The 14325-nt window shown below is 31.4% G+C and overlaps 1 protein-coding gene and 1 non-coding gene across 5 annotated transcripts; one reads left to right on the forward strand and one right to left on the reverse strand.

Moving 5' to 3' along the window:
* The first annotated feature begins 7485 nt into the window (after positions 1-7485).
* Positions 7486-7781, forward strand: LOC149907523 (signal recognition particle RNA). The gene has a single exon (XR_016456877.1).
* A 231-nt stretch (positions 7782-8012) lies between these two features.
* On the reverse strand, positions 8013-14118 carry LOC149907524 (apolipoprotein D-like). Of its 4 annotated transcripts, none has more exons than XM_090102532.1 (6): positions 14040-14118; positions 11295-11415; positions 10159-10316; positions 9602-9786; positions 9109-9338; positions 8013-8361 (listed from the first exon to the last, which is right to left on the reverse strand). In XM_090102532.1, the coding sequence occupies exons 2-6, from the start codon at positions 11373-11375 to the stop codon at positions 8149-8151; spliced, it is 867 nt and encodes a 288-aa protein (XP_089958658.1). In that variant the 5' UTR covers positions 11376-11415; positions 14040-14118; the 3' UTR covers positions 8013-8148. The 4 variants fall into 4 exon arrangements, with proteins under 4 accessions (XP_089958658.1, XP_089958656.1, XP_089958659.1 ...); XM_090102530.1 differs by having other exon boundaries at positions 11295-11434; XM_090102533.1 differs by lacking the exon at positions 14040-14118 and adding an exon at positions 13402-13518.
* Between the last annotated feature and the right edge of the window lie 207 nt (positions 14119-14325).

The raw sequence follows: 14325 nt of genomic DNA on the forward strand, positions 1-14325 counted from the left end.
ATACATAGTCAAAGTTAATGTTAGCGATTGGAGAATTAACATTCTAACCTAATTGAGCTATCTAGATATCCTTCAACCACGTTACCTTATAATTTTAGTTAGAACGTAAAATTGTAACATGGGTTCAACCACATTCTTAGATATTCTAAAATAAGCGTTTTAAATTCTCCATACAAATCATTTTTTGATAGTTTAAAGTGCCTTATATGTTAAGTTACTAGCAAACCGGGCGAACTCCGTTTCGCTACCAGAAACACCTTTTCTTTGCTATAAACCTCACGGAGCCCGAGACCTTTCCAACGAATGCAAAACCGTGGAAATCGGTTCGTGCATTCTGGAGTTATAGCGTCAGGAAGGAAAACCCGACTTATTTTTATATACCTAGTAGAAGAAGATAAGTAATTTCGACACGAAGTTATAGGTATATTAGGTAGTCATGTCTGTTGCTAAGCTCTAGTAATCTTTACACACGTAATATTTTGAATTATTTATTCAAAATTGATTGATTTATTTATTCAAATATTTAGATGTATGGTCACATTTTTTAAGGATTGATGAGTAAGACTGATACAAAGAAAATTTCAGTTCTTTTGTAGATAACAAACATTGTAAATGTTGTTCGACAGAAATTTAGTTAATTTTATGATTCACATTGAGGCGTGTAAAATGATTCGTTGTTATTTTTATGACTTCATACTTAATGGTCACCGGTTTGTTTGTACAAGATATTATGATAAAAATACCTTATCCGATATTTACTTAAGTTTTTATTTGAAAAGACGAGTAAAAATACTGGTATGTGCTCTATCGAGAATTTTTTATTGATTATTTAAATTTGTTATTTGAGTTTTAGTTTGCAAAACTTCGCAAGGTTAAAATTAGTTAAACGTAAAAAAAATTTAAATATGTTCATAGAAAAATACAATCATTTATCATACCTACTATTGTATAGTCTGGCAAAAGCGGTGCATATTTAAAATTTTGTTTTTGTCTATTATTTTATTTGGTTTTATTTTTTAGTTGAAAGGATTTCGGGAAATGTCGATATATAGAGGGAATCTGGATGCAGGCTGCTTTATATAAGAAATACAAAAAGGTATTCAAATAGAGATGTAAGTAATTTTTTAGGGAAGCTGTAACGCGAAATCGTGAAGATATATATTCTGTTATATAGTTTCAGAAGTAATATTTAATCGATGCATACATCAATTATAAGGCTTCTAAGACATATTAAAATTGCGTGTAATTATGATCCAATAAATAAACTACTTCTATATGTAGAGTTTACTATGAAAATATCATATTAATAAACAGGATATAATAAAAAACATTTTGATCGTTGTTAAGATCTACATAGATCAAAGACAGTGATCTTGTGTATATAATGATTATAAGCAGACCGCCATGATGTCCGATAACTTGAATATGTAACTTAACTCTATGCTGACAAGTGACATGGTATCCCCATTCAGACCTAAGTACATAAGTTACGGTACTCATAACGGGACTGTCATGGCTACTGGCTTCAGGGTTGCTACTTTGACAAATAAATAAAAAATCTGCTCTACCTAAAATTGGGGATGCTTGAAAAGAACATGTAGGTATTTTATACGTGTTGCTGCATTTTGGTATTGTAATATGGTCATATTAATAATGAGACGAGATGATGCAAAATCAGCTCTACTTGCAAATGATAGAAGTAGAGAAAATTTCGTACGTTACAGGACGAAATAATTAGAAATATCGATACCTTTTTATTTAAGCTTACCATATTCCTCTGATTCATAGCGATAATTTGGCTGTTAATAGAAATGCAATATGAAAGTAACTTATCTTACTTTTCACTGACTACAAGGTGTGGTTATTTTGATATTTTTTGATTAACCACGCCGTTGCCTGGTTAGTCACTAAAATCCAAATATAAAGTAGAATCGCTGGTCCCGCCTAAACTACAAGATATGGATCATCCAAATATAATGATAAAGTACATAAACGGAAAAATGATAAGTTTGTTTGTTTTTATATTGCAAACACGTAGATGACTCATGATATATTTTGAATTTCGCTCTCATTTTTCTCTTTCTATTTCATAGTTCTCAGGTAATTTTTTCCAAGATTTATAAATTTTAAAGTTATTGGTATACAATTATTTTTTTCTTATGAACATAATATTACGCTTAGCAACCCTAACACTTCCATTCATAGCCACACACACCTTTATCTTATAATAATACTTCGATAGTTTATGGTTTTTATTTCCAACAATATGCACAACATGTCAACATATTTTTTTTAGTTTTCCTAAGAATAAAAACATAATATTTTATTTTTATTAAACTTGTAAATTATGGAAGTTAATGTGATCTGTAGATATGTCCTTATTTAATAAGATAATGAGCTAGGAAATAGTTTAAAATTGGATTAAGCATTAATGTATGTATAAATTAAATATTATTTATATTTTAAATCGAAATATAAATGCTGAATAAAAATAAAAATATAGTAAATTATATCATAATTCCTGCTTGCGGTCAGTTTGGTTAACCGCTACAAAATCTTTTTATTGAAACACACTGTTTCAATTCTTATTTTTTACATTGCTCTTATCACCTCTTCTATACTAAAAAATCTCAAAATCTTAAGAGTTAAGACCGAGCGTCGCTAAGTAAATAATAGTCTTCAATATACAGACATAACAGAGAGGAAAGAAAATTACTACAAAATTAATCAATAAAATAAAAATAGAATTAATGCATGCCCTGTTAATAAGGTTACATCGCGACTTTGATATGAGAACCAATAATATGTTAAAACTGTGTTTTAACTACAAATAACATTATTAATAAATAGAAAATATACGATATTTATGTTTCAGATAGCTTTTAATTTTAGGAATTTATTATCTATACATTCTGATGAATGAATGGGTTATGATCTACTTACATGTATGAGTATAATCAATAAGGGTACACCTGTTGCGAGTTTTTTATCAGCATTATTGTATGCTTATATTTTTTTACCATTTAAGGGTTTCACATGTAGACAGATGTATTACACATCTGTTTCTCTATTATTAGGATTTATGAACAAACAGGTGATTCTTCAGTCAGTATTGCAATTTGCAACTTTGTAGTATATTAGTAACTATTGGTAGCGTCGCCCATGGCCATGTTACAAATAATGTCCATATCACTTAGTTCACGTACCTACGTATCTTTTAAATTCAGTCCAGTAGTTGCTGCTATTAGTGCCTTTAAACAAACAAATATTTCAGCTTTATATTAGTAGCCTTTAGCATACATTGAACCTGTCTGATTATAATACTAACATGTAAAACGAATACTAACGTTAACTACAGCAAGCAGCTCTGAAACGAAGTCTAACAGTAATTTGAAATACAGTTAAGTGGGTAATTAATTACAATTTACATGTTAAAGATAAACTTATAAATATAATATAATTAAGTTATTAGTAAATTAAAATATTTGCTTCTGTATCCAAAAATTGTGTGAAGGAGGCGCGCACCCGCGAGGACGTAAAAAAAATGGAACGCCTTAGCATAAGTATAATTTTCTGTATTTTTCTCATTTATCGTGTAATTTTAAAATAGAGGATTTTAATAAATATGTATTATGTAGTGGATATCTCGCAGAAAATTGGAGTATGAAATAATTAGCACTTGGTTTTTATTTACTTAGGTTTACAAATTATATTATTAACTTGAGTACATTTATAAGGATATACGAGCATCAAATATCGATGCATTTAGAATCATTGAATAGTTTAATTTTAGTTTGGTTAACATAGCATTGACCAATGACCAAGGTTACATGACGTAATTTTTGATAGTTTACCTCTCAGTGACTTGTTAAATAGTACCTACCTAAATATCTATTTTTGAAATTTTATAACGAATTCTATAAATAGATAATATTGTGTTCTATAAATTTAAAGAGGATCTAATAATTGAATTGTAATTAGGTAATTACACGACTCGACAAAAAAATTTTCGTTCTTTGTCCTAAAGTTTATACTATTATTTTCCAGTTAGTTATGCACAAAAACGAAAAGAAAATACCTTTTTTCGGTGTAAAGTTTGCTTTTGTGATAGTTATAATAATAATACTAATTTTTCAATTTTTTCATAAATTTTAATTGATTTTAATATTTTTAAAAAGACCGCGCGGTGAGAGTGGGATATTAACGTTTACACTGTGCCGCTAGATGGCACCCGAGTGATAAACAACCATCAGGTATTATTTACAAGCCCAGAATAACTTAAAATGTCGTCACGAAAGTGCAAATACGATGCTGATGCATTTTGTTTTATATGTGGTCAATTTATTAAAGTTCGAGACGTGAAATATGAACTAAAGACATCTCACGTTCTCTGTGAAGCCTATGAAGCATATTTTGACTGTCCTGTACGGAATCAAGATAAGCCATGGGCTCCACATGTTGCTTGTAGATATTGTAAAAGGTGTTTGGAAGGAAAGGCAAATTCCAATTACAAATTTTAAGGCCATGGGCTGCAGGATGTCATTAAAAGTACATATTATGCTGCATGCTCATTTGGATAAATTTAAAAACAATATGGGAGCCTATTCCGAAGAGCAAAGAGAACGTTTCCATCAGGACATCATGAATTTTGTACAACGCTATCAAGGCCAATACAATGAAAACATGATGGGCGACTATATTTGGGGTTTATAGAGAGAAAGTAGCTATGAACATAAAAGAAAAAGTAAAAGTGTGCACTTTTAAGTTATTTTCCACTTCTCTGTAAGCTAATTTGATAGTAAAACTTAATAAAAATAATAAACATTTTTATTTCAATAGTTTTATTTTCAATAAAAAATTTAAATCCGAGATTTTTAAAAATTTCCTTCAATCAGTCTTCTAAGCACAAAAGCAAAGTTTTTCATGCCATATATTTTTTTTCCGTCTAATTACGACCTAAACTACGAAATTTAATGCTTTGCAATCAAAGTCAAATTTCATGGTGACCCGTTGTTATCAATGATAACAAAATTATCAACTTTATGGGTAAGGTCTCATAACTCATTTAATATATCGTGGAATTAGAACGTAATACGGGAAATTTTATATTATTTCTATAAAAGCCACTTTCCGTTAAGGGCCTATAAATTATAATTTTATTATGTTTCTCTGTACTAGATGCCCAAGGCATATTATATTCTTGTTTATCGGCCAGGCTATGTCGGAAGTTTATTAATTGAAAATCACAGACCAACAATTTGATTGATTTGATTTTTGTGTTTTTTTTTTAATTACTCGTACAATATTGAATTTCCTATCAAATAAACTTTAAAATAATATCTGCTATTATTAGGTACCTACCTGTTTTGTTTTGCTTTTGGAGACTTAATTATAAAAAAAAAAATTAAGTAAAGTACATTGAATCATAGACGTCAAATACTAATATTCAGTCGATATTTTATATTAAAACGATAAAGGATAAAAAATTGATTGATTTACTTTGTCAGTTATTCACAAATACAGTAAAAAATATCAATATAATATGGCTAGGTTTTTCCCCGACTATAAACTAAAGATGCCAAAAAAAACTGGTTTATCAGTACTTATAGTTAAATAAAATTTGCACATATTCGAAAATGTGTATTTTATATACGTTAGACGTACGTTATTAAAAGAAAAAGTAGCAACTGATTGCAAGATTACCTGTTTTTCATCTAGTATAAGATAGTGGCGATAAGAAAAGAAAACAAAGCTAAATTTGTAAATGAAACCTAATAGAGAATTCTAGAAGTGAGTTACAAAGGAAACGTTAAATTAGAGACGGCACTTTCTTATTCGGAAAAGCAGGCTAGTTTTTTTTCTCGTCACGTTGTAGGTATAGAAAATATTTGTGATATTACCTAGATATTTTCTTAATTTAGATATGTGATTCACACATTATAAACTTCATTAGTAAGGTTCTCCTAATCCTAAGTAAGGTTTTAAAAAATACCTATATCTTTAAATGTAATTGTAATTTTAATATTAATATACTATAGATACATAATTTAAACCCATAAATTACGTTTTGAAGTTTTTGCAGTCCACTTCATTTTAATCGTGTAAACGTGTTTGTTTAGATAAAACATTTATTAACATTTCAAACATAATTTTACTTGCCTTGCGTAGAAAATTAATAGTAGCATGTCTTAATTGTTTGCTACCTACATTGTTATCTGACTGTTACATTATTATGGAAGTTATATGAAAATTAAAGTGTTAGTATTAAATTCGATCTTTATTATCAATTTTATCTTTCAATAAATACGGTTCTGGTATCCTGAAGGAATGCAATAGTTTATTTACAGTATTCAAAAATTTTGACAACAGTACATATTTTAAACTTTTCATTGATATTTTAAATATTTGCGAATTGGCATTACACATAATAAATACAGGTAAAATAACTTATCCTATTACTTACATTGACGAAATGCATGTTCCTTACTTACCCTGTATAATTTTATTTTAAAAACACTACGGAAAAACTAAATATGTTCACATAGACGAGTTTCCTTACATCTGCTCTACCATGGACTGAACGCGCCGGTCTATACGTTGCATAATATTATATGTGTGTTTGTTTACTGATATTTCATAAAAAGCGCCGGAAAAAATCTTCTTATATATAAAATTCTCGTGTCACAATGTTAGTCTGCATACTCCTTCGAAACGGGTGGACCGATTCTCATGAAATTTTCTGTGCATATCGGGTAAGTCTGAAAATCGGCCAACATCTATTTTTCATATGTACCACGGGCGAAGCCGGGGCGGACCGCTAGTATTTATATAGGATAGTAGGTATATATTAACTTTATGTAATTGTGAATCAACTTGACCTTGTATATGTTATATTATCTAGGTACATTCTAAAATATAAAGAATCTATTGAATACATTTTTGAGCAATTAATTTCTATGGTAGGTATGTATGCTTTGATCTACTTGCTAGTTAAAAGGTATATATGTGTAAATTAAAAAAAATATTATGCCGTGTAAATTAAAGATATCTAAAGTTAACAAAAAAAATAATAAAGGTAATTGTTGGGATTAATTATACTATGTATTGAGATGTTGTTATTTTGAAAAAGTTAAAATATTATGATAAATTGTCTCAAATTACAAAATTTCTATTTTTTAAGTGAACTGCCATCTAGTCTATCTTCTCTAAACTGCTATGTTACCTTGTAACTTAATGCTGTAGAAGGTTTTATGATGTTGCGATAGATGGCCTACGGGCTACGACCTAGAACCGCAAACTTTGTATAAAAAAAATATTTTCTGTATTTTACAGAACTAAATATCCCAATGGCAAATTATTTAGTTTTCAGCACAAATATTAAAAAAAAATAAAAAAAAAACAATATATAGGTTATAAAAATTCCCGCGTAGTTTAGAACCATGGTTCTTTTATATTATATGTTTTATAATTTCGCAGTCTACTTCGACTGGGAGCGTGGCGTCTCCTGTAATCCGGCTACTCGGAGGTCGGGCTCGGAGGATGGTTTGAGGTCGGGAGTCCTGGTGCTGTGTGGTCCATGTTGACTGGACGTCCACACTAAGCCTGGTATTAATATGGACCCCCCGGAGGAGTCTGGGGGGTGCAGGTTAACTAAGGAGGGGCGAACCGGGCCAGGGGGGAAACCCAGCAGCCAAAAGTCCCCGTATCGGGCAGTAGTGGGATAGCGGCCGGGAGTGGACGCTCAGTATCAGCCCGACCAATACAATCAGACCCGTTCCTTTTGCATCAACATTCATTGATTCTAATTTTACTTCGTTATTAAAATAATGTACCTAGCTATTATTTTATTTATTTATGATATTTTTTTCAAAATATGGATTCAAGTTTCATGAAAGCAAATAAATGTAAATTTAACACTTAAAAAATTTACTGTAGCTAATCAGTTACATTGTGGATAGCAATTGCGTAAAGATTGTTGGTTTCAAGTTTCAACAGCGGAAAGAAAACGAATATTATTATTTATATTTTCTTTATTTAGCACTGACTAAAGCAAACCATTCGAAACAGACTGTCCACATCGGAAATTACTTATTTGGTTCAATAGCCCATCCTGTAAGCCTCCAACCATACTAATTAATTACTAACAATTTATTGCATTGGCTTGTCTATTTTCTCTTTCATTTCTAATTCTGGTTTCTTCATTTCTTCTTTAATTTCCATGGGTTTGTCCATTTTGTCGTCCTTCATCTCGGATTCTTTCATTGGTTCAGAGATCTTCATGGGTTTCGCTTCTTCGGACATTTCTGGCACAGCTGATCGCTCTACTATAACTTCATTCTTGATTTCTTCTTTTGGGATCTTCTGCAAATAATAATAGATTATTGCAATATGTATATGAATGGTCTGTGCATTTTTATTGTAGGGAAGTAGTTTGACTTAGAAAAAACAAAAATTTTAGCCGAGAATTATGTAGCTCTCTAGTGATTGAAGAATCTTTTAAATTGTACAGTGTTTTTCAATCCACATGTACATAGCAATGCAAATCATTAATATAGATGATAGCTACATAAATTATTTGCAAGTTATCGTTGTATGTTTTAAATAAAATTTATCACCTATTTTATAAACATATTAAATAACTGATCACCATAAGTAATTGTTAGTAATGATTCAATTTCCATACAAGCCGGTTTCAAAGACAAATATGAACATAATACAATTTATTACCTGTTAGTTAAAAGGTAGAGTGTTGAGTATTTAGAATTAATTGAAAGAATTGCATTTTTACATTTGATTTTGATATTTATTTTATCAAATCAATAAAAAAAATTTTTTACGCAAAAATTACTAAACGGATTATGTTGAATTTGTCGCTTATACCTAATATGAAAAACTTCTTAGGATCTTTTCTTCGAATTTTTTAATGGTTATTCCTGGTAGAATTTCACATAATAAGAATATGGATTCCTGGGTCATATGGATATATCGCATACGCGTTACACTGAATCACTGATACTTCTCCAGGCAGATTAATGTTCAGCATTCTGACCAGACTTAAGCTTTCACGAGTTTAGAACATAAAAAGCCAATGTTAAAAGACATACTTACCTCCTCCTTATCAACGATCACTTCAGGGACAGCATTTTTGCCTTCAAGATCATCAGTCTTGAGCAGATCGAGCATGGGTTCAGCGGCAGGCCGAGGGAGAATGTGGCAGTCAGCCTGGTTGGTCTTTACGAAGAATGTTCTGGAGATCTTGTACTTGTCGAGTACTCCGTATGCGCTTTGCATGATCATGGGGGGTGGCAGACGCTCTCTTGTGAGGATCCAGGCGTTTTCTGTGAATGGTTAAAGGTTAGTAGATTATTCTTTATTAGTTTTTTATTTAGTAGATAACCATTCAATTTTTAACCTAGGTACCTATTTATTACTGGTAGGTAGTTGTTATGAAAATTTAAAATATATATTACATTTAAACTTTAAAGCAAATTTTAGCTTTAATTATATATTTCAGATGCTTTAAGTTATCCGATTCGTCGGTTCACAATCATGAAAATAACACGAATAAACTACAGTATCAAAATGATATAGGGATACTTACGGATATGCACAGGGCCGATGCCGCTGCAGGACCACATGACTGCGAAGTTATCGTAGTCAGTGTCGAGGATGCTGAACTCAGTGTCGTAGGGCACTGGGAGAGAGGCGTATTTCACCATCATGCGCCCTTCGCCCTCGCGACCTATCATCTGTAGGGTGCCGTCGAGGACTCGCTTCATTCCCGTTCTGAAAGCAAAAGATATTTTTATTCAAATCCTACCTTTAAATTCGAATCTTTGTATGGGCTTGTTTATTTGTTCGTCACTCCTTGACGCAAAAACTGGTGAACCGATTTTAGGAAATTTGGCACACACATGAGGGTAACTTGGATTACAAAGGATAGTTTTTATCCTGAAAATCCCACGGGAACGGGAACTATTTGGATTTTCCTTTGGGCTTTAACTATGGCTTGAACTATGTGGGCGGGCGAATAGGTAGTAAAAGAATTTTACTAGCTTTGGAAATTGATATCGTACTTTTGGACTTTATTTCTTGAACATTTCAAAATACTAATTTATCCTCATTAAACTATGTAATATCACAGATAGATATACTTACAAAGAGTTAGTGATCTCATTGGACACCACGATCCTGCCCTCCGGCGTGGCCTCATACTTGGTGTTGACGCAGCGTGTGCCCAGCTCTGACACCGTGAAGTACCGCTCGGCTTCGAACCAGTTGCCCAGGAAACGGTTGATGTTGAAGTTTGCCATGGGCTAGAAGTTTAGTATGAATGTTAGGACTGTTTAATGTTTTTAGAAATTCGTTAAATATCTGAATTATTTTGAAATATGCAAATGGACAAATAAAACATAGACGGAGTCGTAGTTCAGGATAATATTATTAATTAGATTTTGTAAATGACTTATTCAAATATATAATATATATATTTAGCCTAATAAATTGATTATTTATTCTATTTTAAAAATTATTCAATATATCAAAGAAATTAAAACACAAATCAATGCAAATAAATTAGCATCGCATTTACCACTTCCCAATACAAAACGAAAATAAATCTTCACAACACGACAATAAAAACTCGTTTCCGCTTGCCCCCATTTCACTTTCACCCATAACATTACCACCTGACGCTCAATGGGTTGAAATCGAAAGGGGTTACTGACCTGCCAACGGGTTACATCATTGACCGAGGTCAAGAACACGACACTAGTGTAAGCTCTTATGTGATGTATAAAGAAATAATTAATGAATGGATTTGTATTTTTTTTTGAAGAAAGGAATACGTTACTATAATTTTATTAGATTAATTTTCTTTTTTTGTCTATCTATAGGTTCAGATAAATTGTAATAATTATTATTTGGATGTGTGTATTATTATTTGGGTAATACCTTTACGGTTATTAAAACAAATTATAGAGTACAAAGATACATTAAAGTATAAACCAAGACATAAATCAAAATATGTAACTGAAATAGAAAATTTTGACGCAACTACATAATTAGAAAAGTCTCGTTCTTAAAGCTACATAAAGGCTACATATTAGTGGATAAGGGTATTATAAATATATATATTATAAAGCACATAGTCTGGAGGAGATGCCTTACCAACAAATAACAATAGTCAATAACACGACAATTTGTTCACAATTTCAAACAAACATAATTGTAGAATATCAAAGTTTATCTCCTATATTCATTACAAATAATGAAGTACAAAACAAACAACATACCTGATAGTCCGGACACCATCCCAGCGAGGGTATTTGCGCGTGCGCAGCCGCCGCGAAAAACAGCACGAAGATACGCCACATCGTGATCTGGATACAAGGGAGGCTTCCACGGGAATGATGCCTGAACCCCCAAGCACAACCTATTTAAAGCTAGCCTTGAAACCGGTCTTCCATCGGGACCATATCCAACCTTGTTTATTATATGAATTTCTATCCTTGTTAGGTCATGACTATGGGAGGATGGGCATTTTTTCAGGATCGGTTTGGGATCTAGTTTTTGTGACGTCCTTTTGTTTGTGGGATTCTTTATGCATCTATAGAAATTACTAGAAGTTTATATGGTGGGTAAACATGTTGTGTGAAATGACATATGTAACTAATTGTTGCTATTTTTAATTGTAGTGTGACGAGAAACTCGGGATGTTTTAACAAATTAACTTGTGCAGCATCAGAACAAACAAGGTCGGTCTCAGGTCTGCTGTATACCTAGAATGTTATGTTTATTACTTATATCATACGTCTATATTCGAAATCTTCCGAAATATTGTGTCTGTAATTAAATTAAGGTACATAGGTAAGGTACAGCGGTCACAATAACTACATTTATTAGTTATTTTACAAATGTTCCTAGTTATATCATAAAATAAAAAGAAGAGTTTTATTTGTTTGTTTCTATTTAACTTAATTTCGAACGATTTAAACTCAATTCAAACTCAAACATTTATTTATTCAATTAGACTTCTTCTAGAAGCACTTTTGAAACGTCATTACATACCTACTTATTTTGACATTTACCACAGTTTAATAACATAGGCTATTTCTTTATGCCGGTTTGATCCCGACGAAGATGGGCCAAGTATACACTATTAAAGCAGTATCAGTTAGTGAAAGTAATAATAAAAATAAAAATCCTGATACTAGATTATGAAGTTGACCGGTTGTGATCTGAATGCATGTTTGTTCCTCTCTTACGCAAAAAAGGCTAATTAGCCTTTAAGCCTAAGGCTATTAGCCCATTAGATTTGGGTCTGAATCTGATCAATCTTGGTCCAAACTCATATAGTCATATTATTAGCACTAGTGCTAATAATATGACTATATGAGTTTGTGCATACATCTAGATGTAAAAAACGTACATGCAGTGCAACAATGCGACGGGATCAACTTAAAAAAATTTAAATTTGAAGAGAGCTTTTAAGCTTATTTTATTTGCTCTTTATATTTTGCGGTTAGCATGCATTAAAACAGAAACAAAAAGGTAATATGTATATATATTGTTTAATTCTCCATGTTTTGGGAAAGTAAATAAAATATATTGTCATCTTTAACGTCCATCTACAACGATGCTACATTATTTGTTTGTAAAAGTACCTACTTGTGTATCATTATCACGACATAGTATAAAACAAATTCACTTTCTTTGTCTGTTTGTCACTACGCGTAACTATATCTTTGAAACTACGCAACGGTACGCAACTGTACGCAACGGTTTGATGCGGTAGAAAGAGAATTAGAGAGGTTCTTGGGGAAGGTTTGAGTATATGTATAATTCACTAGCGACCCGCCCCGGCTTCGCACGGGTGCAATGGCGGCCGGCCGGTAATATATAAAGAACATTAAGAGTGAATGCGAGTAAATGAGAATTAAGTGGTAATTAATTTCCATAAACATATTAGACATAACATAAACAAAAAATAAAATGACCATGGTGCATAATGGACTATTTTTACATTAATGTTACAAATACGGTCATTACTGAAGTGTCCAAAGAAGCTCTTCGGAATTTTGCCACTCAGTAGTGTTGTCTCTCTTAATTAATAGAGAATATCAAATAATATAATCAAAAGAATCAAATTTAGTCATTTTTTATGGAAAAGATATTTGAAAATACCCGTAGGTAGGTAGGAATGTACAGCAAAGAGTGCGGACTATCAGTAATTCTTAGTCATGATAATATAATTTAAATGGCAAATAATGCATTCACGATTTATTTCTCTACTTCAATTATTTATTATATTAAAGGTGCAACAGCCCTAGCACTCCCATGCATGTTTGCAAAAAGATGTAAGCCATCTGCAACCTTACCGGTTTCATAGCTTTTACTTACCTATCTTTCTTGTCTATTTTTAAACGTGTAGAACTAAACTCCAATGACTGGTTTTTGTTGGGACGGGAATTTAATTGCTCGCTTGTAATTCTTCAGTCGCGTACTGGGCTGGCTGGCCTGAAGGGGAGGGTTTTTGAGTTTTGAGAGCTAATCAACTTCTTCTATTATTTATGTCATGGTTATTAGATTTGCTTATCAATGGTCCTAGTTCTAACATACAACTTGTATGTAGTAGTCTTATATGATACAAGAATAAGAAGAAAATTTTGAATAAGGCTAAATGTTAACCTAATTCGGGTCAATAAAAGTCTTCGTCTATATTTTAATCTAAACGATTCTGATTTTACAAAATATTATGTGCACTGAATAAGTAGTGCAGTGTGTGTAAAGTAGTGTTACTTTAAATTCATTTCTCTTCTTTATTTTTTTTAATATGTAGTCAGGATTGGTCACCTACTTAAAAATTTTATATTAGTTACCTACTTATAAATTTACTTAATCGAAAAATATTATACCTTTAAAAAATATTAAATCTAAATTTTTAATTCACTTATCAATGGGATCTAATTATTTCAGACAGAGGATTATCCTAGGGTACAATTTTGTATTTAATAAATAAATATGAAATCATAACTTACCCTCTTGAAACTAGCGTTTATTTTCCCTTTTCAATGCATACTGCTGAAATATCGTCCATGATTACATGAAAACATGTTTTTATACTTCTAGTTACGGAGTCAACTTGTGATATAATATTAATTGTATGGTACAAGCTAGTATAGTATTATACTAGCTTACCGCCCGCGGCTTCGCCCGCTTTGTCTAAAACCTAATAAATTATATACTAAAACCTTCCTCTTGAATCACTTTATCTATTAAAAAAAACCGCATCAAAATCCGTTGCGTAGTTTTAAAGATTTAAGC

Source organism: Colias eurytheme, chromosome 6 (genome assembly GCF_061535395.1).
Source record: "Colias eurytheme isolate Ceu_HAF_F1 chromosome 6, ilColEury1 Martin Lab GWU primary, whole genome shotgun sequence".
NCBI classification, from domain to species: Eukaryota; Metazoa; Arthropoda; class Insecta; order Lepidoptera; family Pieridae; genus Colias; species Colias eurytheme.